This window comes from Oryctolagus cuniculus, chromosome 2, assembly GCF_964237555.1.
Source record: "Oryctolagus cuniculus chromosome 2, mOryCun1.1, whole genome shotgun sequence".
In the NCBI taxonomy this organism is placed as follows: domain Eukaryota; kingdom Metazoa; phylum Chordata; class Mammalia; order Lagomorpha; family Leporidae; genus Oryctolagus; species Oryctolagus cuniculus.
Window position 1 is genome coordinate 106,450,182 of NC_091433.1, and position 22,335 is coordinate 106,472,516.

The 22,335-nt window shown below is 43.6% G+C and overlaps 1 protein-coding gene across 1 annotated transcript in view; it reads right to left on the bottom strand.

Annotated features, from left to right (window-relative positions):
• IL1RL2 (interleukin 1 receptor like 2) overlaps positions 1-22,335 on the bottom strand; it is a 42,734-nt gene that overhangs the window by 12,142 nt on the left and 8,257 nt on the right. Inside the window, 4 exon segments of the mRNA XM_051835094.2 lie at positions 4,199-4,335; positions 5,626-5,755; positions 12,594-12,668; positions 14,879-15,038. Of these exon segments, the coding sequence (XP_051691054.2) occupies positions 4,199-4,335; positions 5,626-5,755; positions 12,594-12,668; positions 14,879-15,038 (502 nt within the window).

Below are 22,335 nucleotides of genomic sequence, written 5' to 3' on the forward strand. Positions count from 1 at the left end.
CCACAGAACCTCTGCTTCTCTTCTTGGAGAAGAGGAAGAGCACAGCTTTCTGTCTCCCCACAGCCCAACCTGCGCCACCAAAGCTGGAGTCTCTAGGAAGGCGGGAAGCCACAGGAGGAAGAGGGCAAGAGGAAGAGAAGCCTTCCCTGAGCCTAGAACCCATCTCGGCCCCACTTCCCTCACTGGCCCCTTCCTCATCCTCCATCCTCACTAGACGGTGGGGGAAGGGAGCAGGAGAGGAAAAGAGGTTCTTCTTTCTGAACCCCTAGAACACCTCCATTGTTCAAGTACTCATTAAAGGGCTTATCACAACCTACCCCAAGCCATAACTCTCTTGGGGCCCAAGATGTCCCTGTTTATTTTTAAGTACCTGGCAAAATACAATGCAATAGTTAAAAACACATTTGGTGCCGAATAAAGGCAGGCTGGGACGGGGGGATCTGTTGGTTACGTCCCAGTACAGCCAGGTGGAACTGCTCCAAACACAGGGGCCCAAGCCTATGCTGAGAACTTCTGGCTTCTCACTAAGAGGCGGAGGCTCCCTTCTCTCCCACGCTGGTCATCTCTGTGCCTATCCCCCTTTGGAGCAACAATACCCCCTCCCACAGGAAAAGCCATATTGGGCATGACGGAATGTATATCTTAGAGATCTGATAAGAAGACCATGCCCGTGATACTTAAGCGATTGAAAAAGCTCTGGAGAACAGATAGGTACAATGACCTGAGATTCTGGAGTTCAGCACACAATGCATTCAGGAGTGTTGGATGATGCCATTGGGGGCAGGACAATAGATCCAAAAAAAAAAAAAAAAAGTTTTCTTCCATTTGTGGTAGTTAACACAGAAAAGGAGGGTATAAAAATGGTTTAGATGTCGTATCATTCGGTATATGGGTTTTTTGTTTGTTTGTTTGTTTGACAGGCAGAGTGGAGAGTGAGAGAGAGAGAGACAGAGAGAAAGGTCTTCCTTTGCCGTTGGTTCACCCTCCAATGGCCACCACGGCCGGTGTGCTGGGGCTGGCGCACTGTGCTGATGAAGGCAGGAGCCAGGTGCTTCTCCTGGTCTCCCATGGGGTGCAGGGCCCAAACACTTGGTCCATCCTCCACTGCACTCCCAGGCCACAGCAGAGAGCTGGCCTGGAAGAGGGGCAACCGGGACAGAATCCAGCTCCCCGACCAGGACTAGAACCCGGTGTGCCGGCACCACAGGCGGAGGATTAGCCTAGTGAGCCACAGCGCTGGCCCAGTATATGGTTCTAAATAGTGCTTCACTGAATTATACCACGTAAATGACAATGTACGCTTCTTTCATGTGTCAAAATAGAAAGAAAGAAACAGATAAGAGGGAAACCGTGCAGACTCTGGGTCCTAGTAATGCTTTGTTCTGAATTTGGGTCTTGTTCTGAATTTGGGATGGCCAGAAAAATTCATTTATCTGTACACTGTATGTGAATTTCTTGGTATACTGTATTTCATTACAATATTTGTTAGTTTTTTTTTAAGTTTAGATTTTAAAAAATGAGTACGTTCCAAGGGAACAGGGCACTGACACAGAAATAAGTGGGAACTCAGTGCTGCTCCCCAGATGCCGCGTGAGCACCTGCTTGGTTCACATGCCTACCACCAGTCTTCAGCCACGGTGTCAGGTGCAAAGACGTGATTAAGGAAAAATCATGAAGGGTGCATTCGAGCTCATGCACTTTCTAGTGATCCCGCTTCAGACGGGTCTACTAAGGTTCAAATGAGGAAGTGTCTTCAACAAAAACAAGGAAGTCAAATGCAGAAGCTGTGACCTTAGCTCTTCCCAACAAGAGGCTTGGGATCACTGGCTGGCTTCAGTTGAGGTTCCAAAAAAAAAAAAAAAATGAGACATGTGGGTTAAGGCAGATTTAAGCTGTGGCCATCCTAGTGTCATAGAATCTCTAAGGCTTCCCACAACCAGTTTCCCTTCTTTCCCCTTGCGGGGATTTCAAGTTCTCCATCAGATCTAAGCTAGTCTGGACTTTTGGAAGGAGCTCTTGGGGAACAGGAGGGGATAAAATGCCAGCAGTTTCTGTCCTGCTCAGTAGATAAAAAAAGATCCCATCTTCACCAGCCTAACACTAGCCTCAAGGTCAATTCCTTCATCCCCACAGGAGGTCCCCAGAAGATCTGCCCACGTCTTTTCTGTGGGGAAGTTGAAGGCTATAACTAGTAAGTGGGAACAGTCAGATGGAGGAGGCTCTCAATGCCAAGCCAGGAGATTTTATTCCATCCCAGAGGGGTTGTGGAGTGGGGAGGAGGTAAGGGGAGGAGTGGGCACTGAAGTCCAGAGAGTGGAGGGGCAAAGCTACAGCCAACCTGGGATGTGGTAACTCCACAGCTGTCGCTAGAATAGACTGGACCAGAAGCAATACCTGAAGGCAAGGAAACCGGAAAACAAACACACTCACCCAAACAGCACTTCATAAGGGCCAGAACCAGGCAGGAATAAACATAAATTTTGAGAACTCACAAAATGTGAAGCTGTATGCTTACTTTGCAAAATTACATCTTTTGATTCTCTCACACACTACCACCCCTAGCAGTACCTATCGGCAAATCACATGGGGGAATAAGATGACATTCTACTGAAATGCTCCCAGCAGTCTGTCATCTGGCAATTCTCCTCCCAGTGACACACCACAGAGGAATGCTCCCACTGGGCACTGGACACACACAGCAGGATGGCCGCACACTGAAGCAGAGTGGGTAAATTGTGACCTAGTTGTTCCATGATACAGGATTCAGCTATGCAAATGAATGAACTGTAACTACTTGCTACATCATCACACCCACGAACCCCAAACACCTAAGAAAACACAAGACATGCAGGAACACAGACTATCTAATTCTCTCTATATAAAGGTCAAAAACAGGAAAAACTGAACTATTTTTAGAGACAGTAACACAGATAGAAAAACAAAGAAATGACTTTTCTAAAAGTTGGGGTGTGATTATTTAGAGAGAGAAGAGGTCTTTTGGCCAGGCAGGATACATGGGGGCTTTTTAGGTCTAGAAAACCATTTCTGATAGCACTGTAGCTAGATGCATGCACACAAGAATTTCGTTGACATTGCAAGGTATTAGCAAAGTCAAGGGAAATTAAAGGACACCAGCAAATTCAAGCTCCCATCTTGCATAGAGCTGGACACACACACACACACACACACACACGAGTTACTAATCAAATCAAGGGAACAGAGTGGTTTGGTAAATCAAACAGCATTTTCAAGCTGTTTCGTTCACTTCCCCCGCTGCGTTATGAATTTAAAGCTGCTCTCAGGGCTCTGATTTCCCTCTCCACTCTCCAGCTTTGTAACCTCTGACACATAATCCCTAAGCCCTGTGCCCTGTTGGGTGTGCAGGCTATGTACACGCTTGGAATTGGAAGCTCTCCTGCTCAAAATTCACAGTCCAAACTCTATAGGCAAATTGACAAAGTAACGGGGTGAAAACCCACCTAAATATTCTTATTTGAATAAAACATTTATAATAAATTATTTAAAAACTGAAAATCACAAGCAAATGGCTAATAGAAGTTGAACAATGCAGCTGAATAAAAGAAAACTTCAACTTCCTGGAATTTTGTTGTATAAAATCCTGGTGTCTGTTAATATGGCATTTTTTTTGACAGGCAAAGTGGACAGTGAGAAAGACAGAGAGAAAGGTCTTCCTTTGCTGTTGGTTCACCCTCCAATGGCCGCCGCGGCACACTGCGCTGATCCGATGGCAGAAGCCAGGTACTTATCCTGGTCTCCCATGGGGTGCAGGGCCCAAGCACTTGGGCCATCCTCCACTGCACTCCCTGGCCACAGCAAAGAGCAGGACTGGAAGAGGGGCAACCGGGACAGAATCCAGTGCCCCGATCGGGACTAGAACCTGGTGTGCCAGCGCCACAAGGCGGAGGATTAGCCTAGTGAGCCGCGGCGCCGGCCAATATGGCATTTTCAAAGATAGTATAATAAAAATTACAGCCTCACTACAAGAACATCATCATTCACTGCATTGGCTTTTCCCTAAATTCCCCCAAATCTGCTTTCTCTATTTAATACCACCATTAATATTAATAATGCTAAATGCAACAGCATGTCACTTCTATAATATCGCATTTCCTTGGTATGCATTGTCCAGCTATCATTTTGGGCACTCTGAACAGTGAGGAACATACTGGAATGTTACCTGGCAGTGTTAATATAATGTATGCTGCGGATACTCCAGCATGACATACAAAGGGAAGGCCGTAGTCTTCCATTTTCACTTCCAAAAAAGTAATGTTCACCGTGTAAAACGTATGATCCTGAAAAGAAACAGGGACTCTATGAAAGAAAAGAGCCAATCATTAATAGGGAAATCATGTTCACGTAACATATTAGGGCACTTCAAAATGTTTGTGAAAAATGAAATTGAAACATATGCTCACTTTTGTAAAAAAAAAATTGAAATCCATACATTTGAGTAGTCTTCAAAAAAGTCCATGAAAAATGAGTGTTAGAAATCCATGCATGGATTTCAAACTTATTTTGTACCAAAATAAATGCATGTTTGAATTCTATTTTTCGATATACTTTTTGAAGTGCTCTCATATTTTTTAAAGATTTGTTTGTTTGTTTGTTTCAAAGGCAGAGATACACAGAGAGAAGGAGAGCGAGAGAGACAGACAAAGAGATCTTCCATCCACTGGTTCATTCTCCAAATGGCTTCAATGGCCAGGACTGGGCCAGGCCGAAGCCAGGAGCCAGGAGCTTCTTCTGGGCCTCCAACATGGGTGCAGGGCCCCAAGCACTTCAGCCATTTCCCACTGCTTTCCCAGGTCCATAAGCAGAAAGCTGGATCAGAACTGGAGCAGCCGAGACTCAATCCGGCGCCCATATGGGATGCCAGCACTGCAGGCGGAGGCTTAACCTTCTACACCACAGCACTGGCCCCAGTTCTCCCCCCATTTTATGATCTCTATTCTGGAGATGCAAAGTTCTCTTCCTGGAAATCACCTGGGACCATCATTTTACCCTAAGAATACTTCAGCTAGTGACTCAATGAGATGTGCAGATTGTGTGGATCCAAATTTGCATTTTCTTCCTAAAGGGCCTTCCCCTATTCCTCTCCCTATTACTCATCTACACTGTAGGGCAAAACACAGCTCTCTGCCCTCTGATTTCATTGCTCCGGCTTCCCATCACTAAAAGCACACCACTGTACGAGGGCTCCCACCCCTCAGTGATTGTATCCTATCTCCCCCAAGGCTCCCTGTGTTGGTACTGGTTTGGCAATTTAGTTCTTGAAGGCCTATGATTCACGATATAACTCAATGGAGGTAGGAACAGCTTTGAATGGTCACAGAAGCGGGTATTACCGTGCCAAGACACGCTTTGTATTTTGCAGCATTTCTCTATCTAGTTGTAGGCAGTATTGGCAAGATGACTATCTCACACTTCTTTGAGCCAGGCTCTCAGCCATCTACACACACAGAGATCTTGGAAAGCAAAGTTCCACCAACAGTGAGGAGGTGGCGGTGAGAACTGTCTATCACAGCAATGGTAACGCAGCATTAGGTTAGATGAAGAACTTTGTGCTGGCTTTTAGAGAAACCGGATGAACAAAGCACCTACTCGATTCCTTCTCTGACCCGCTTGGATTCACTGTAGTAATCGTCCACCAATGTGTTATTGACCCTCCAGCATCGCAGATTTGTATTCTCCTTCGTGTCCGTTATATTGCAGTCCACAATAAGGGTGGAGCCTACAAAAATCAAAAATCATCAGCATTCAATGAAAATCCGATGGGTTTTTGACTTTTCAAAGCTGCTTTGTAGCCTTGAATACACTTTGATTATTCATAACTACCCCCTTGGTCAATGCTAATCTACTTTATTCTCTCTCCTAGAGACCATGAGGGATAGCAGGCCTTCCAGGGTATCTACTATAAACAGATATACATACGAGGCCAAGTATCACAGCTTCTGATGACCATTTTTGATAACGCTGGGGACACCAATTTGCCATTTCTGGTAACATTGGCAAAGAAATTTACAGTTTACAGAGCATTTCAGGCACAGTTTCTTCCTCGGTCTGCATATCTTCAGGACAACCCAACAAGGCAGAAGAAGGACAGTATTATTATCCCCGTGTTACCTCTGAGAAATTTAGACTCAGACAGATTGGGAGATTGCCCAGAATCACACGTGAGCTAGAGGAAGGAAAGAAACATGAATCTAGCGTTCTAATTCCAAATCCAAGATACTTGGACTTATTCAAAAGCGACTCTCCATCCTTTGCCCCTTCTTCCCCTAATCCTCCCTCCACATACATCTCCAATATTTAACAAATTTGCATTTTCACTTCGCTTCACCCACAGGCTTAATAAATCCTACTTCAAGTTTCAAGAAGTATTCTTTAATCTAGGTGGTGTTTTTTTAATACATTGTGAAATATAACACCCATACAGTAAAAAAAAAAATACAAGAAGTGTAAAGTTAATGAGTTCTTTATTTTTTTATTGTTTTTTGTTTGTTTGTTTGTTTTTGACAGGCAGAGTGGACAGTGAGAGAGAGAGAGACAGAGAGAAAGGTCTTCCTTTGCCGTTGGTTCACCCTCCAATGGCCGCCATGGCCGGCACACTGCGGCCAGTGCACCGTGCTGATCCGATGGCAGGAGCCAGGTACTTATCCTGGTCTCCCATGGGGTGCAAGGCCCAAGGACTTGGGCCATCCTCCACTGCACTCCTGGGCCACAGCAGAGAGCTGGCCTGGAAGAGGGGCAACCAGGACAGAATCCGGCGCCCCGAGCGGGACTAGAACCCGGGGTGCCGGCGCCACAAGGTGAAGGATTAGGCTAGTGAGCTGCAGCGCCAGCCCAATGAGTTCTTATAAAGCAATTTCCATACCACCTTCATACCCTCAGGAAAATCATATGTTGTCAGAACCCCAGAAGGCCCTCACATACCCCTCTCCCTACCTTATATTTCATCACCTGTATATCTGTATATTCATCCCTGGACTCAAGTTTCATTGCTCAGCATCTTGTTCATGACACTCATTCATGCTGTTGCATGTAGCTACAACTCATTCAGACAATGGAATACACTACTTATTAACTTCTTCTATTGTTGCTATATACTCAGTTGCATTGTCTCCAGTATGTCCCACTATGCCTAAGGCTCCAATGAACTCTTACATACATGTTGACTGTGGCACACATGAACTTGGGTACAGAGGGGCATCTGTGCCTCTATTCCAGTGATATCAGAGGATCCTAGATTATGCATATAATTTTCAAAACACAGTGCCCATCTGCTTTCTAAAGGGGTTGTATCCATTCACTGTCCCACCAGCATCAAATGAGCAATCTTCTTACTTTACATATTCTACAATGCTTGATGTTATCTATTTTATTTTATCCATTGAGTATGTTAAGGTATCACGATGTGAATTTTGTCTGTATTACCCTAGATTGCACATGAGAAAGCACTATTTTGTATTTTCATTGGCTGTTGGATAGCCACCATTGTGAACTCTTTCTTCTAGGTTGGCTTTTCTTTATAAATGTGACAAAGTTTCCTACTAGAGTCTGGAATACCTTCAATCAGTTACTGTGAATATCTTCTACTCGGTGGTATATCTTCATTCTTCTAATGCTGCCTCTTAATAAATAGAGACACTTTTAATGTAGTCTTATTCATTTCTTCCATCATGACTAGTGTTCATGTATGTGTTGATTAAAAAAAAAAAAAAACTTGCTTAACCCCATATCACGAATGTGTCTCTCTAGAAATGTATTGCTGCTGCTTTCTTAATTCAGCATGAAAATGGCCGGCGCCGCGGCTCAATAGGCTAATCCTCCGCCTAGCGGCGCCGGCACACCGGGTTCTAGTCCCGGTCGGGGCGCCGGATTCTGTCCCGGTTGCCCCTCTTCCAGGCCAGCCCTCTGCTGTGGCCAGGGAGTGCAGTGGAGGATGGCCCAGGTGCTTGGACCCTGCACCCCATGGGAGACCAGGAAAAGCACCTGGCTCCTGGCTCCTGCCATCGGATCAGCGCGGTGCGCCGGCCGCAGCGCGCCGGCCGCGGCGGCCATTGGAGGGTGAACCAACGGCAAAGGAAGACCTTTCTCTCTGTCTCTCTCTCTCACTGTCCACTCTGCCTGTCAAAAAATAAAAAAAAAAATTTAAAAAAAAAAATTAATTCAGCATGAAAATGATTAACTGGAGTATTTAGTTCATTGAAGGATGAATGATGTACATGGGTTACGTCAGGTATTTTACATAGTTTTCTGTGTGCCACCTCTGCCCTATATTTGTCTTTTCCTTCTCGCGTTTTTTATCTTCAGGGGGATTCTTTCTTATGACTGCTAAAAAAGAGCATTCCAAGTGGGAGGAACAGCAAAGACTCTGAGGCAGACCCATTTTAGGATGTGCAAGGCATGGCCAGCAGACCAGTATAATGAAAGCACAAAGTACGAAAGGGAGTGAGGGATAAATGATGTCAGACAGCTCCCACAGTCCTGGCTGTGCAATAGCAGCTCACAGCGTGGTGAGGACTTAACACCTTTTACATTGTTCTTGCCAATAAACAATAGACATACAGTTAATACTTACCAGTTTCATAATTACCATTTCAATGCATCTTTATTTTATTGCATGTGAGTTTTTTCATATTTTGTTGAGTTTTTTCTTTGTAAAATATTTACAAAATACTTCAAAAAGTTCATGGAAATGGAATTAAAGGCTAATGTGCATTTTCTATGAATTTTTTAACTAACTTCTTTTTTATCTCATTTGGATTATGCATTTTACCTGATTTTTTGATATTTTTAGGGTCTATAAATAATATTATATATGAAATAATGTTAGCAATTTTCAGTCATTTCTATTCCAAACATTGGCTCCTGGTTTATCCTTTACATTTTAACTTTACTATTTTTTTATATACAGATTTTCATTCTAAGTTTTTCAAGTTTTCCTGTGTAATTTCTTCCACTGATTTTATCCTTTAAAAATCAGACATTTTGAGGTTTTTGTTTGTTTGTTTGTTTTGTTTTTGAGAGACAAACAGAAAGACAAACAGAAAGAGTTCTCATGTACAAGTTCACTCTCCCAGATGTTCACAACGGCAGAGGTTGAAGCTGGGAGCCAGGAACTCAATGCTGGTCTCCTACATGGGTGTCAGGAATGCACCTGAGTCATCACCACCATTTCCCAGGGTCTGCTTTAGCAGGAAGCTGGAGGCAGGAGCCAGCACCGGGCATCTAACCCAAGTACTTTCATGTGGGAGGGCAGCATCTTCAAGGGCTGGCCTTGCTGACATTCTGGTATCTAACAGTTCCAGAATTCTTACGACTGAAAAAACTTAATTTAGAGGATAGTATATCCATTTTAACTTAGTAATTGCATTAAATAAATGTGTCAATGTATGTGGGGGGAAGCCCTAAGAGCGCTAATTACTGCTACATAACATATGGAGTCCTTCCTGAAAATGACTGTTCAGTGCTTTGCAGACAGCTGTTGCTTTGACTACCAGGGGCAGGGCAGACATTTGCTCCTGCACTGTCACCTATAGTAACTGTGCCCCACATGAAAACAAGCTGTATGCAGCCCAGAGAATAATTACCAGTGCCAGAGAAAGCATGTTAAAGTCAAGAAGATAAGAGATTACTTTAGGCATTTAAAAACATTATTAGTTTTGAAAGTTTCTTTCATAACAGAGTAATTTTTCTGAACAATTTTAGTGACTATGATGTTTTAATTTCCTTAAAATGTCTAAGTAGAGCCACAGGTCATATAAAAATAACTGGATAGGACCCTGAGTTGTAGTGCAACAAATTAAGCCACCACCTCCAATACCAGCATCTCACACAGTGCCGGTTTGAGTCCAGGCTGTTCCACTTCCAATCCAGCTCCCTGCTAATGTGCCTGGAGTTCCAGGCCCTTGGTTTCAGCCTGGCCCAGCTCCAGCCATTGCAATCATTTGAGGAGTGAACCGGTGGATGGAAAATCTGTCTTTCTCCATCTCTCCGTGACTCTGCCTTTCAAATAAACGATCTTAAAAAACTAATAATAATCATATACTTATCTTCTTCCTTAAGGATTCTTGCCTTTTAATTGTCTAAATGGATCAGGTAGGACTTCCAAAGACAAAGCCAATGAAGAGATACAGTAGGCACACCTGTCTTTCCAGGTGTTAGGAAATTCTACACAATGGGTGCTGTGTAGAATCCTCTGTTTGGGGAACCACAATTTTCTTGAAGGTTTGAAAGAGTTCTCCTTAAAACAGGGGAGGCCTAGAGCCTTGAAATAGATTCAGCTCTTTCCCAGTTGTTTTGTAAGCTTTGACGTTTCCAAGTCTTTTATATTTGGGATCCTCTGCCCTGGGCTGTTAGAATCAGAGGGAGTTCATCTACCTTCTCCCCGCCCCTCAGCTCTCCTACCCAGCACCAATTCTGGAACTTCTCATTCTATTTAGGTTTCTTTTCTTTTAATAAGATCATTCTTTTCTACAGCTAATCTTTGTTGTTTTGTTGCTCTGTTTTTACAGAGTGACATATTCTATGGGTTTTATTTATGTCTAAGATTATTAATAATCTTGGTGAGATTTAAAGATATAAATTTATCTGTAGCACACAGCATTGATTACATGTCATAAAATTAGATATGAAGTATTCTCACTGTCATTATCTTCTAAATATTCTATAAGTATGGCTTTGATTTCATCTCTATCCAAGAAAGTAAATAATTAGAAGGTGGGTTTGTTGTTTGTTTTCTTTTTAAATGTTTGGTTTTTATTTTTAGCTTACAGAGCTTAATTGTATACATTAATGGGGTACAAAGTGCTGCTTTCATGTCTGTCTATACTTTGGAATGATTGAATCAAGATAATTAACAAACCCATTACCTCGCTTATATACAAGTGATTTTTTTTCATTGTTATAAATTTCTAGATTTACAATATTGCTACTGTACCATCTGGTCTGTATAATTCCCTCTTTGGAACTCTATATCTCTCATAGTTGTTTATGAGAGCAATCTCTGATTGTATTATTCAAATCCTTTAGATTCTTATTTATATGGTAAATCTATCAAAAGCCGAACTGAAATAATTGTATTGTCTTATTGTACTGTCCTTGTATTTTTGAGACTTTTAGCTTTATATATTTTAATACACTGCTGTTTGGCACATAAAATTTTCTATTGTGAGAATTTTTTATAATTTTTATTCATATAAAGGGATCCAACATGTCATTTAGTTCTTTCTGGCCTTGAAAGATATATTATCATACTGAAAGTTTAATGTTGCCAACCTGATTCTTTGCATTAAATTTTGGTAGTGATGTCTTGATTATACATTTAGTTTTAATCTTCTTGGTCATGCATTTTTAGATATATATCTTTTGAAGAAATTTAAGTATTTTTTAAGATTTATTTTATTTATTTGAAAGAAAGAGTTCCAGAGAGAGGCAGAGCCAGAGAGAGAGATCTTCCATTCTGCTTGTTCACTCCCCAAATGACCACAATTGCCAGAGCTGCGCCGATAGGAAGCCAGGAGCCTCGTCCAGGTCTCCCACGTGGGTGCAGGGGCCCAAAGACTTGGGCCATCTTCCACTGCTTTCCCAGGCCACAGCAGAGAGCTGGATCAGAAGCAGAGCAGCCAGGACTTGAACCGGTGCCCCTATGGCATGCCTACATCTCAGATAGCTATGCCACAACGCTGGCCTCTGTATTATTATCTCACACTGGAAAGCATATTAAAGGAGTAGGAAAATTATCATGTTATATTCCTTAATCTATATAGAAAAGATTAGTAAATATTACATCAGTTTGCCATCTAAGTAGAAGAAAAGGACTCAATTTTTTTTTAAATGTAAAGGTAATCAAGGTAATCACATCCTCTGAAGGAAAAAAATAAAGCAAATTAAACAAAGTTTGTATTAAAAGACAATGCTCAGAATGACTAAAAATGTTAAAATGCAGTTATGGGCCTGCACTGTGCACAGATGGTTGGAGACCTGGCTGCTCCACCTCTGATCCAGCATCCTGGTAATGTGCCTGGGAAAGCAGCAGAAGATGGTGCGAGTGCTTGGCCCCTTTACCCACATGGGAGACGTGAAGAAGCTCCTGGATCTGGCTTCAGCCTGGCTGAGCCCCAGCCGTTGCAGCTATTTCGAGAGTAAACCAACAGATGGAAGACCTCTCTCTCTCTCTCTTTTCTCTCTCTCTCTCCTCTCTCTATAACTCTGCCTTTCAAGTAAATAAAAAATAAATCTTAAAAAAAGACAATAATATTAGTAGTAGTAGTTTGTACTAACATTATCTTTTTCAGGAATTATTTTGTATCTTCCTTGCTTTTGCATGAGAATATTTATACGATGATCCTTTAGACCCACAGTGAACAATGTCTAAACTCTAAACCCACAATTTCCCCCAAGCTGCAGCTTGCTTGGTTTCTGTTTTGATGCCTCTCCTGGTGAGCCAGAAACTAGATGTGTATAGGATTTATGTTTAATCTTGAAATTCCAAATATTCACAGGAGTATATGTACTTAATGAGTTCTGCCCGTGGGGATTTCAATGGCTGCAATGACTTTACTCACCAAGTTGTACTTCAATTGAATTGTTTTTTGGATAAATGATTTTAGGAATTCTTCCTCCATTTCCAACTCTTTCTGCTAAGAAATCACACCCACAAGAAATTGCGTTAGAATCACATGCGACACATTCCCAAGCACTTCAGTGGAATCATGAAGAGAGCACAGCACAGCAGGCCCTCAATAACATTGGTTAAGAAAAAACAAAAGCCAGAGTCCTTCCACCAATGCATATTTTTCAACCAGAATTAATTGAACTGCTTAGAAAAGAAACGGAACTGAGCTACCAAGAATGCTTGCTTGAACGATTATATATTTAGTATAAATATAAAGTCATGAGGTGGCATAGTAAAATCTCATTAACTAATAATCCAAATACACTTTTCTAGCCATGACTATGAGCAAAGTTCTCACCCAGGTCCTACCTATAGAGAATAAGGACACCACCCATGTAGGAAACCTAGATGGAGTTCAGGGATCCTGGCTTCAGCCTGGCCCAGCTTTGGCTGCTGCAGCAATTTGGGGAGTGAGCCAGAAGATGGAAGATCTCTATCCCTATCCCTCTCACACACAAGTGCACATGCATCTGCTCTCCCTGTCTCTCCCTGTCACTCTACCTTTTGAGAAAATAAATCATTTTTTAAAATTCCCTCTGCTACCCATATAAAACCAAAGTGTTACAATACTTCATCTTTCAGTGAATAACTAGATAGTTGCCTAATCTAGGTTGGACACTGGGGCTTAGTGCTGTTGGGATTCAACAGCAAACAAGATGAGGAATCAGGAAACCATCATAAGATCTAGTGCAATTATTATTCCTAATTAATGAGCCCTTAGCTAAAAAGGTTAAAGCCAAAGATCACCCCCATTTCAGTCAAGTATGTAATTGCAGCATATATACCAGAGGACAAAACAAGAAAGACTGAAACAGGGAAGGATAAGGCTGGAATGCAGGAACTCTCTGGACGGACCCTCTAGAATAAAGGACCCATCCTGGATTGGCCTGGAGCCTCTGCAGGCAGCTGCACAGACCCCTCCAGGGATCCACTCCTTCAAGAATGAGCTAGGCACCCCCAGGACTCTGAACTCCGACAAACATCTGGGCAGACATGGAGATTCACATTGAAGAAATGGCTGCCGCCTTTCAATTCTTTCTGTCTAGATAAGTAAATAGAAATCAACCCTTTCTAGGGACCAGGGTTGTGGCACAGCAGATTAATCCACTGCTGTCTGCCCCGCTGATGTGGCCATTTCAAGTCCCAGCTGCTCTGACTTTAATCCAGCTCCCTGCTAATGTGCCTAGAAAAGTATTGGATGATAACTCAAGTAGTTGGGCCCCTACCACCCATGTGTGGATGGAGTTTTGGCAAGTGAGTCAGTGTATGGAAGATTCTTTCTCTCTCTCTCTCCCTCAACTTTGATAAGCTCCTCCCTCTGAGCCTCTGAAAATCAATAACTTGAGCTAAATTATTCTTGGGTTTTTCTCTGTTCCTAAGGTTCTGCTTTCAAGCATCCAGGGTGTATGCTCAGGAGGACTGAAACCCCATAAGCAGTTGTTTATCCTGGATCCAGATCCAGAAACCTTAAGCTCTGCAGATCCTGAGGTATGAAGGTCAGTACTGGAATGAGCCACCAGAATACAGCAGTGAGGGCTGAGAGAATTAAGAGTTGTCTTCAGACAGGTGTTTAGCCTAGTGGTTACGCCACCTGCGGGGACACCCACACCCCATATCAAGGTATCTGAGTTCAAGTCCTAGCTTCACTCTCAATTGCAGCTACCTGCTAATGCTCATCCCAGTAGGCAGCAGGTGATGGCTCAAGCAGTTGGGTCCCTGCCACCCATGTGGGAGACACAGCTCAAGGTCCTGGTTTATGACTTCAGCCCCCGCCCAGCCTGAACCAATACGGATATTTAGGAAGTGAAGCAGTGGATGGGTACTCTCTGTCTCTCAAGTAAATAAATATAGAAACAGAAATTTAAAGAGAATAATGGTAACATCTACTAACTACTGAACACTTGGGCTCTGTCAGCCACCCCATGAGCTACCCTATGTACAGGATCTCATTTAATTTTCACTACTCAAAACCAAGAGTTTTGAGCATCCTTTGCTTGCAGATGGGAAGCTAAACTGCACACACCCTTTTGCCTCACTCTTTTTTATCAAGTGACAGGGTTGGGGGCCTGCTAACCTCCAGAAAAATCAGGATCCAATCTCTGTGCCCAAAGCCTGCAGCCAACCAGCTCGCACAAAGGCAAGAGGAAGTCAGGTGACAGACATGAGCATACTTACTGACGTTCACAGTGATGCTGTTTAACACTGTGTACTCTTTCCCCAGGTGTGTCAGTCTGGCCACGCAGGCATAGTTCCCCCTGTCCCCTGCCGACACATTGCTCACAGAAAGCTTGAGTCCCAAAGAAATAAACCGCTCGCTTTCAATCTCTTTACAGTCCTAAAGACAAGGGGAAAAATGCAATCCAGTGAGTACTTGAGGGTGCTACTGACACTCCCAGTGAGGACCATCCTGAGAAATTTAAGGAGATAAAAATCTAGGTGATCCCTGGGTCCCATCTAATTTATAGTCTGTTATTAACTATTATTGAATAGCTAATTGATAGATAGATAGATAGATATAGATAGATACAAATATAACATAGATAATCAGATGGAGGTAGATAGGTGATGGATGGATAGGTAGATAGATCAATAGATAGATAGATAGATAGATAGATCTGTATCTATAAATACACACATTATACACAGACTGGGCAAGGAATTCTTGCTGAATCTACATCTATCTCTGGAAGACTTGACAAAGAATATTTTACAGGCTAAAATGAGAAGTATATAAAGTCTGATAATAGTTAATAAGAGAGAATCCTGTGTAGGCTGGAATGAAGACCTCATGGAAGAGGACTGGGGCTCAGTGGAAAGCATAGGGCAGGAGGGCATGAACAGATAGAAGCATCCTCCACCCACAGGGTCCATCCCTCTCTACAGATTTCTAGCTACTGGGGCCAAGCCGCTCTGCTAGGATGGCAGGGCCAGGTGAATAACAACTGCTTTCATTGGGTTGTAACTTCCCCACTTATCAAGCGTTTTTCTATGTAGAAATCGAAAGTAACTCTTCACCAACATATTCCTTAGAGGCCTGAACAGTAGTCAAAGACTACTGCAGGGCAGGTGTCAGATAATTTCTCATGGCACGTAGGCCTCCACTGCATCAACCAGGAGACTACCTCACCCTCAACTAACTTGGAGACTGGTTTGTCTCAGGAATGTCTTTCTTTCATCATCCTCAACAACTACCCAGAGGACAAAGCTCATTCACCTCTCCTGTCAGAATCTCACGTTCTCTCGCATTCTCGGACTCTCATGAATCCCCACTCCTGCATCCCTGGGGTCCACTTCTGAACTCTGTCTCAGATCTATCCCCTTTCCTTCAGGAAAGTCCACCCCACAGAGTGACTGCTTTGCTAACTGAGTCCATTTATTCCTCCACACCTTTGAGTTTCTACTCTTGCCCTGTGAGAGGGCCTGGGCATGCAGGAGTAAGATGCAGTCTCTCAGAACAGGTAGCTCACAGTCGAACTGAGAAAGCAAGCACACAAACACCAGAGTGAATTTAGATGTGACTGCAAATGGGTTCAGTTCTCTCCTTAAAGGCAGCCATAGCTCATTCTCCATCACCTGAAATGATGTGAATGGATCCATCATACATGGTGAAATTCAACAAATAATATCTGGGCCAGCATTTGTTTGCTTACAATGTGAAACACAACTTCCTAGAAGTCTCAAATTATTTCTCTATCAACTATATGAAAAATCAAATTATAATCAGATAATTGCTTGCCAAATGGATGGGAGTTACAAATAAAAACCAAATGGATGAAGTCCTCAGACCCTGAAAATGTCATGTTGCCTTCTTTTGGGTATAGACAAAGGCAAATTTTGAGTTCATGGACTTTGGAAACCTTTTCCTTGGGTGGGGTTCACGGGATAGTGCCTGTGTAGACACGAACTCTGGATTTCTTTTCTATGCTTCCATTGTTGAGCAGTCCTCTTTCTGGCTGACTCATTCTTTCAAGCTATGCATAGTTAAGATGTTCACATTCCACATCAGAGTACCTGAATTTGATTCCTAGCTCTGGCTACTGACTACAGGAGTCCGCTATTGAAAACCCTGGTTGGGGCTGGTACTGTGGCACAACTGGTTAAAGCTCTGGCCTGAAGCACCGGCATCCCATATGGGTGCCATTTCGAGTCCCAGCTGCTCCTCTTCCAACCCAGCTCTCTGCTATGGCCTGGGAAAGCAGTGGAAGATGGCCCAAGTCCTTGGGCCCCTGCACCCACGTGGGAGACCTGGAAGAAGCTCCTGGCTCCTGGCTTTGGATCAGCGCAGCTCCGGCCATTACAGCCAATTGGGGAGTGAACCAGCAGATGGAAGACTCTCTCTCTCTCTCTCTCTCTCTCTCTCTCTCTCTCTCTCTCTGCCTCTCCTCTCTCTGTAACTCTTTCAAAAAAAAAAAAAAAAACCCTGGTCAAGTAATTGGATTCCTGTCACCCACACCAGAGACCTGGGTGGAATTTCCAGCTCCTGGTCTGTTGCAGATGTTTGGGGAGTCAACCAACAGTTAGAAGTGTTCTCTTTTTCTCTCTCTCCCCTCCACTACATAAATGACAAATATGCATACATTCAGTCTTGATAACATTCTGTCCTCTTACAATGCCTTAGATTGTGCCTACTCTGAGCCACCAGAGCATCATTTCAGAGAAAAATGTCTCAGCAAGCCTGAATTTAAATGTTAAAATTTGGGAGCAGGGTTTCTAACAAGATTTTTATTTTTAAAGATTTTTTGTTTATTTGAGAGGCAGAGTTACAGAGAGAGGGACAGAGAGAGAAAGAGGTCCTCCATCCAGTGGTTCACTCCCCAAATGGCCACAACGGCAGAGGTGGGACGTTCTGAAGCCAGGAGCCAGGAGCTTCCTCTAGCTCTCCCGCATGGGCACAGGGGCCCAAGCATTTGGGCCAACTTCCACTCCTTTCCCAGGCCATTGGCAGGGAGCTGGATCAGAAGTGAAGCAACCAGGACTCAAACAAGCACCCATGTGGGATGCCAGCACCACAGGCAGTGTTTAACCCACTATGCCACTTTTCAAGGGTGTTTGACACAGTGGCTAAAATGCTAGTTAGGATGGCCTGCATCCCATATTGAAGTGCTTGAATTCAAGTTCCAGCTCCACTTTGATTCCACTTTCCTGTTCATGTGCTCCCTGAGAGGCATCAGGAACTGGCTCAACCAGTCGGGTCCCTGCCACCTAAGAGGGAGACCCAAATGGAGTTCTGGGTTCTTCTTGGCTTTTGCCTGGTCCAGCCTTGACTGTTTCAAGCATTTGGAGCATGAATCAGCAGATGGAAAATCAATCTCTTTCTCCCTCTCTCTCTACATTTCAAATAAATAAAAATAAAATCTAAAAAAGTAAAAGGTGAATACTACTACTACTAATAATAATAGATAATATTTCAATTTTTTATGTTCAGGCACCAAGAAGTACACTCCTAGTCCAATATGTACCATCTTTAATAGGCACAAAAGAGCCTGGAGCATTCTGGGTAAGATGCAGTGGGCATGAAAGAGTGATGGGAAAAAAACTAGTGAAGAAGTCAGAAGCTCAATCAAAGAAAATCACGAAAAGAAGATGAACATCTAATCTTTGCAACCAAGGGAGTAAGAGGATTAGGTACACTTTTGTGAATGATCATTCTGCTTGATGCATAGGAAGAATTAAAATGAGACAATCCTAAAGATCAGGAAACAATTTAGAATATTATTTCCATACACTAAGGCTTAATGAAGCCTGAATAAAGACAAGACAATGGAGATAGCAAGAAGGGAACAGAAATCAGTGACTTTAAGTATCACCAACCATAGACCTTAGTGCCATATTAGGAATGTGAAGAGGGAGCAGATTTCATATTCTCCCAACTTGGGCATGCAAAAGTAGTGTCAGATAAGAGAGAGGTTGCAAAGAAAACGCAGAAAAATTATCACATAACATGTGGTTCTAACTATGGTGTCCGTGGTAACTTGTGTGGATGAGAGTTTGTGGAAATGCATTTTATCTTTTTATTCCATTGTCCCACAAACTTTCTGAAGGACCTGGCATCATAGGCTGAGGTTGGATGAAAGGCCACAGTGGAAGAGTTGGGAGCCACCTGGATATGGATGGCTCCATAAATCATCCATATGAATGTGAGCAAAGTGAGAATAGAAGACAATGGTTGAGGGGCTGGTGCTGTGCTGCACGGGTACAGCTGCCACCTGCCAGGCTGGCATCCCATATGGGTGTTCCCCTTCTGATCCAACTTCCTGCCAATGCACCTGGAAAAGTAGTGGAAGATGGCCCAAGAGCCTGGGTCCCCACACCTAAGTGGGAGACCAGGAAGAAGCCCCGGGCTCCTGGTTTCAGTCTGGCACAGCTCTGGCCATTGTAACCCTTTGGAGAATGAATCAGTGGATGGAAAACTCTCTCTCTCTCTCTCTCTCTGTCACTTTGTAACTCTACTTTTCAAATAAATAAAATAGATCTTTTTTAAAAACAAGATCATGGGGAACCCCAAATGCAAAGCACCAATATACAAGATGAGAATCTAATCATAAAGATTAGGGAAGGGCTGCCAGAGTGGGTTGAGGAGGTGGGGGTGGGGATAAAGTGATCAGAGGCAAAGAATGAATACGTCTCTGAAGGAAGCAAGCAGGGGGTTCCTGGCTGGTGAAAGCACTGTGGTGTCACAGGCCATCAGGAGACCGTGACTGGGGTTGAGAGTGAACCTTAGCTTGGCTTCAGAAGACCTGACATAACTTCAGCCAGCACGGATTCAGCACCATGATGGGGGCAGAAAACCACAGGATTGAGGAATAACTTGGGATTGAAAAAAAAAAGCAAATTGGAGACTTGCTGCTGTTTCAAATGCAGATGTTTCAATACCTGTGAGAATGCAGTACCCAAACCCTTTCTGTTACCCCTTCAATTTCAAGGACCACCTTGACTCCTCTAAGTTTTCAATTCTCCCAGACGTAGCCTTGGTATTGTCATTACCCAGAGCTACTCAAACCCAAAGTTCTTAAAAGCAAATACACTTTCTGATCATAAGTTCCTATTGTTCTAGCTCTTTCATTCTTTGATTTTAGCTTACTAATATTATCTAGTATTTATTTTTAATCAATTAATTTTTTACTTATTTAAGATGCAGAGAAACAGAGAGATTTCTATCCACTGGTTCATGTCCCAAATACCGAAAAAAAGCTGGGGCTGGGTCAAGGTGAAGCGAGGTCTGGGCTTCCCACATGGTTGGCAGGGACCCAAGTGTGTGACTCATCACCTGCTGCTCCCAGGATGCACATTAGCAGGAAGCTGGATTTGGAAGTGGAGCTGGAACTCCAACCCAGACTTTTTAATATAGAATTCAGGCATCTCGACTGCTGCACCAAACACTTAACCATCTAACGTTTATTTATTAAATACCTATTATAAATCTGCTGAACTAGGCCAGTGCTGTGGCTCAACAGGCTAATCCTCCGCCTAGCGGTGCCGGCACACCGGGTTCTAGTCCCGATTGGGGCGCCGGATTCTGTCCCGGTTGCCCCTCTTCCAGGCCAGCTCTCTGCTATGGCCCGGGAGGGCAGTGGAGGATGGCCCAAGTCCTTGGGCCCTGCACCCCATGGGAGACCAGGAGAAGCACCTGGCTCCTGGCTTTGGATCAGCATGGTGCGCCGGCTGCGGCGGCCATTGGAGGGTGAACCAACGGCAAAAAGGAAGACCTTTCTCTCTGTCTCTCTCTCTCACTGTCCACTCTGCCTGTCAAAAAAAAAATGAATAAAAAAATAAATCTGCTGAACTAAATACTTAGCAGACAGATTACATCAGATAATCATTAAAACCATATTGTGGAATCATATATCTCAGTCTAAGTTTAGTTACAGGAAATGAAAAATGTTTCAGCAATTTTATGCAGGAAAGCAATTGAGACAGGATATTACATGTCATCCAGACCACAAGCACACTGCAGACCCAACTTACTGTGAGAGCTGCTACCCCTACCACAATCTGGAAAGTGGGGAATGAAGACCGACACACACACACACACACCACCTGTGACTCAGAGACCAGGCACTGCCACTTCTGGAAGAGCCACATCAACAAACACATTGGAAGCCCAGCCATAAAGCCGCAGACTGGACCCTGGAACACCATGTCACCAGGGCCATGCTTTCCAGCAGATCAAGCAGAAGGAGCCACACCTCTCCTTTGTCCTCCAGCAGCACCAGCTGAACAAATGCAACCATACCCAGAACTTAGCTGCTGGCATCTCCAGAAAACACGGGATCCTTTGGGGTGTTTGTGCTTGATTTTTATCTTTTTTTTTTTTTAGCTTGATAACCTCTATAGGGTAAGGAGGCTCCTCATAGATAATAAATATCTACCCACTACATCTATCATATTTTTCAATCTGAACTGTCATCCCACTTTTCTATCTTAACATGAATCAGCTCACTTGTCTCCTCTATTTTTTTTTTTTTTTTTGACAGGCAGAGTGGACAGTGAAAGAGAGAGACAGAGAGAAAGGTCTTCCTTTGCCATTGGTTCACCCTCCAATGGCTGCCGCGGCTGGCGCACCGCGCTGATCCAAAGGCAGGAGCCAGGTGCTTCTCCTGGTCTCCCATGGGGTGCAGGGCCCAAGCACTTAGGCCATCCTCCACTGCACTCCCTGGCCACAGCAGAGAGCTGGCCTGGAAGAGGGGCAACCAGGACAGAATCCGGCGCCCCGACCGGGACTAGAACCTGGTGTGCCTGCGCAGCAGGTGGAGGATTAGCCTAGTGAGCCGCAGCACTGGCCAGCCTCCTCTATTTTTTCTTAATCACAATTTACATCCATCAGGCATCATTTGCTCCCTTCCATCATTTCCTGCACCCCGAACTCCTCTGTCCAAAACCAATCAATGTCATTCCAATGCCTTGAAACCATAGCCCTCTGTCCTGACAGCACAGTGCGCTGAGTCAACCCTGTCATCCCTTACATGCCCTGTGGGAGATAATGACATAGGTATGTGTCTTGGTCCCTCTCCAAAGTCATGGTCTTCATTGTAGAAAGTCTTTGTGTCTCCCTCAACTCTGTCCTACCTGTTCACCTACAGGGCTTCCAGTTTTCCAATCACATCTTCCAATTAGCATAGAAAATAGGAGCATGAGTTCCCCCCAACTTCCTCTCCTGCTCTCTCATTGTATCAGTTTTACTTCACACACCCTCACTGAATTTCCAAAATGGACCAACATATTACCATGTACAAGCTCTTCCAATTGATTTACTACAGTGACTACAAAGGACTTTTCTAAGATAAATTCGACCCTGTAATTATCCTGGTGGTATGATTTGCCATTGAATTACTTTAACTGCAAAAACGGGAATGTTTAGGTTAGCATACAAGGTCCCCATTTCCCAGCATCACCCTGCCCCACTATTACATGAACCCTAAACTCTAACCAAGTCCCCAAACACCATTCTCTTTCTCACCCAGCACCTTTGCACCTGCTGCTTTCCTCGACTTACTGCCCACCAATCAGTTACTCGTCATTCATCCACAGTTCAATAGTCACCTCCTGCGGGGAGCATCTTAGACATTTCCAGAGCCTGATCTAATTTGTGCTTCTTTATGTTCACGTTGTGCTAGAATAAAAAGCTTCCTGGT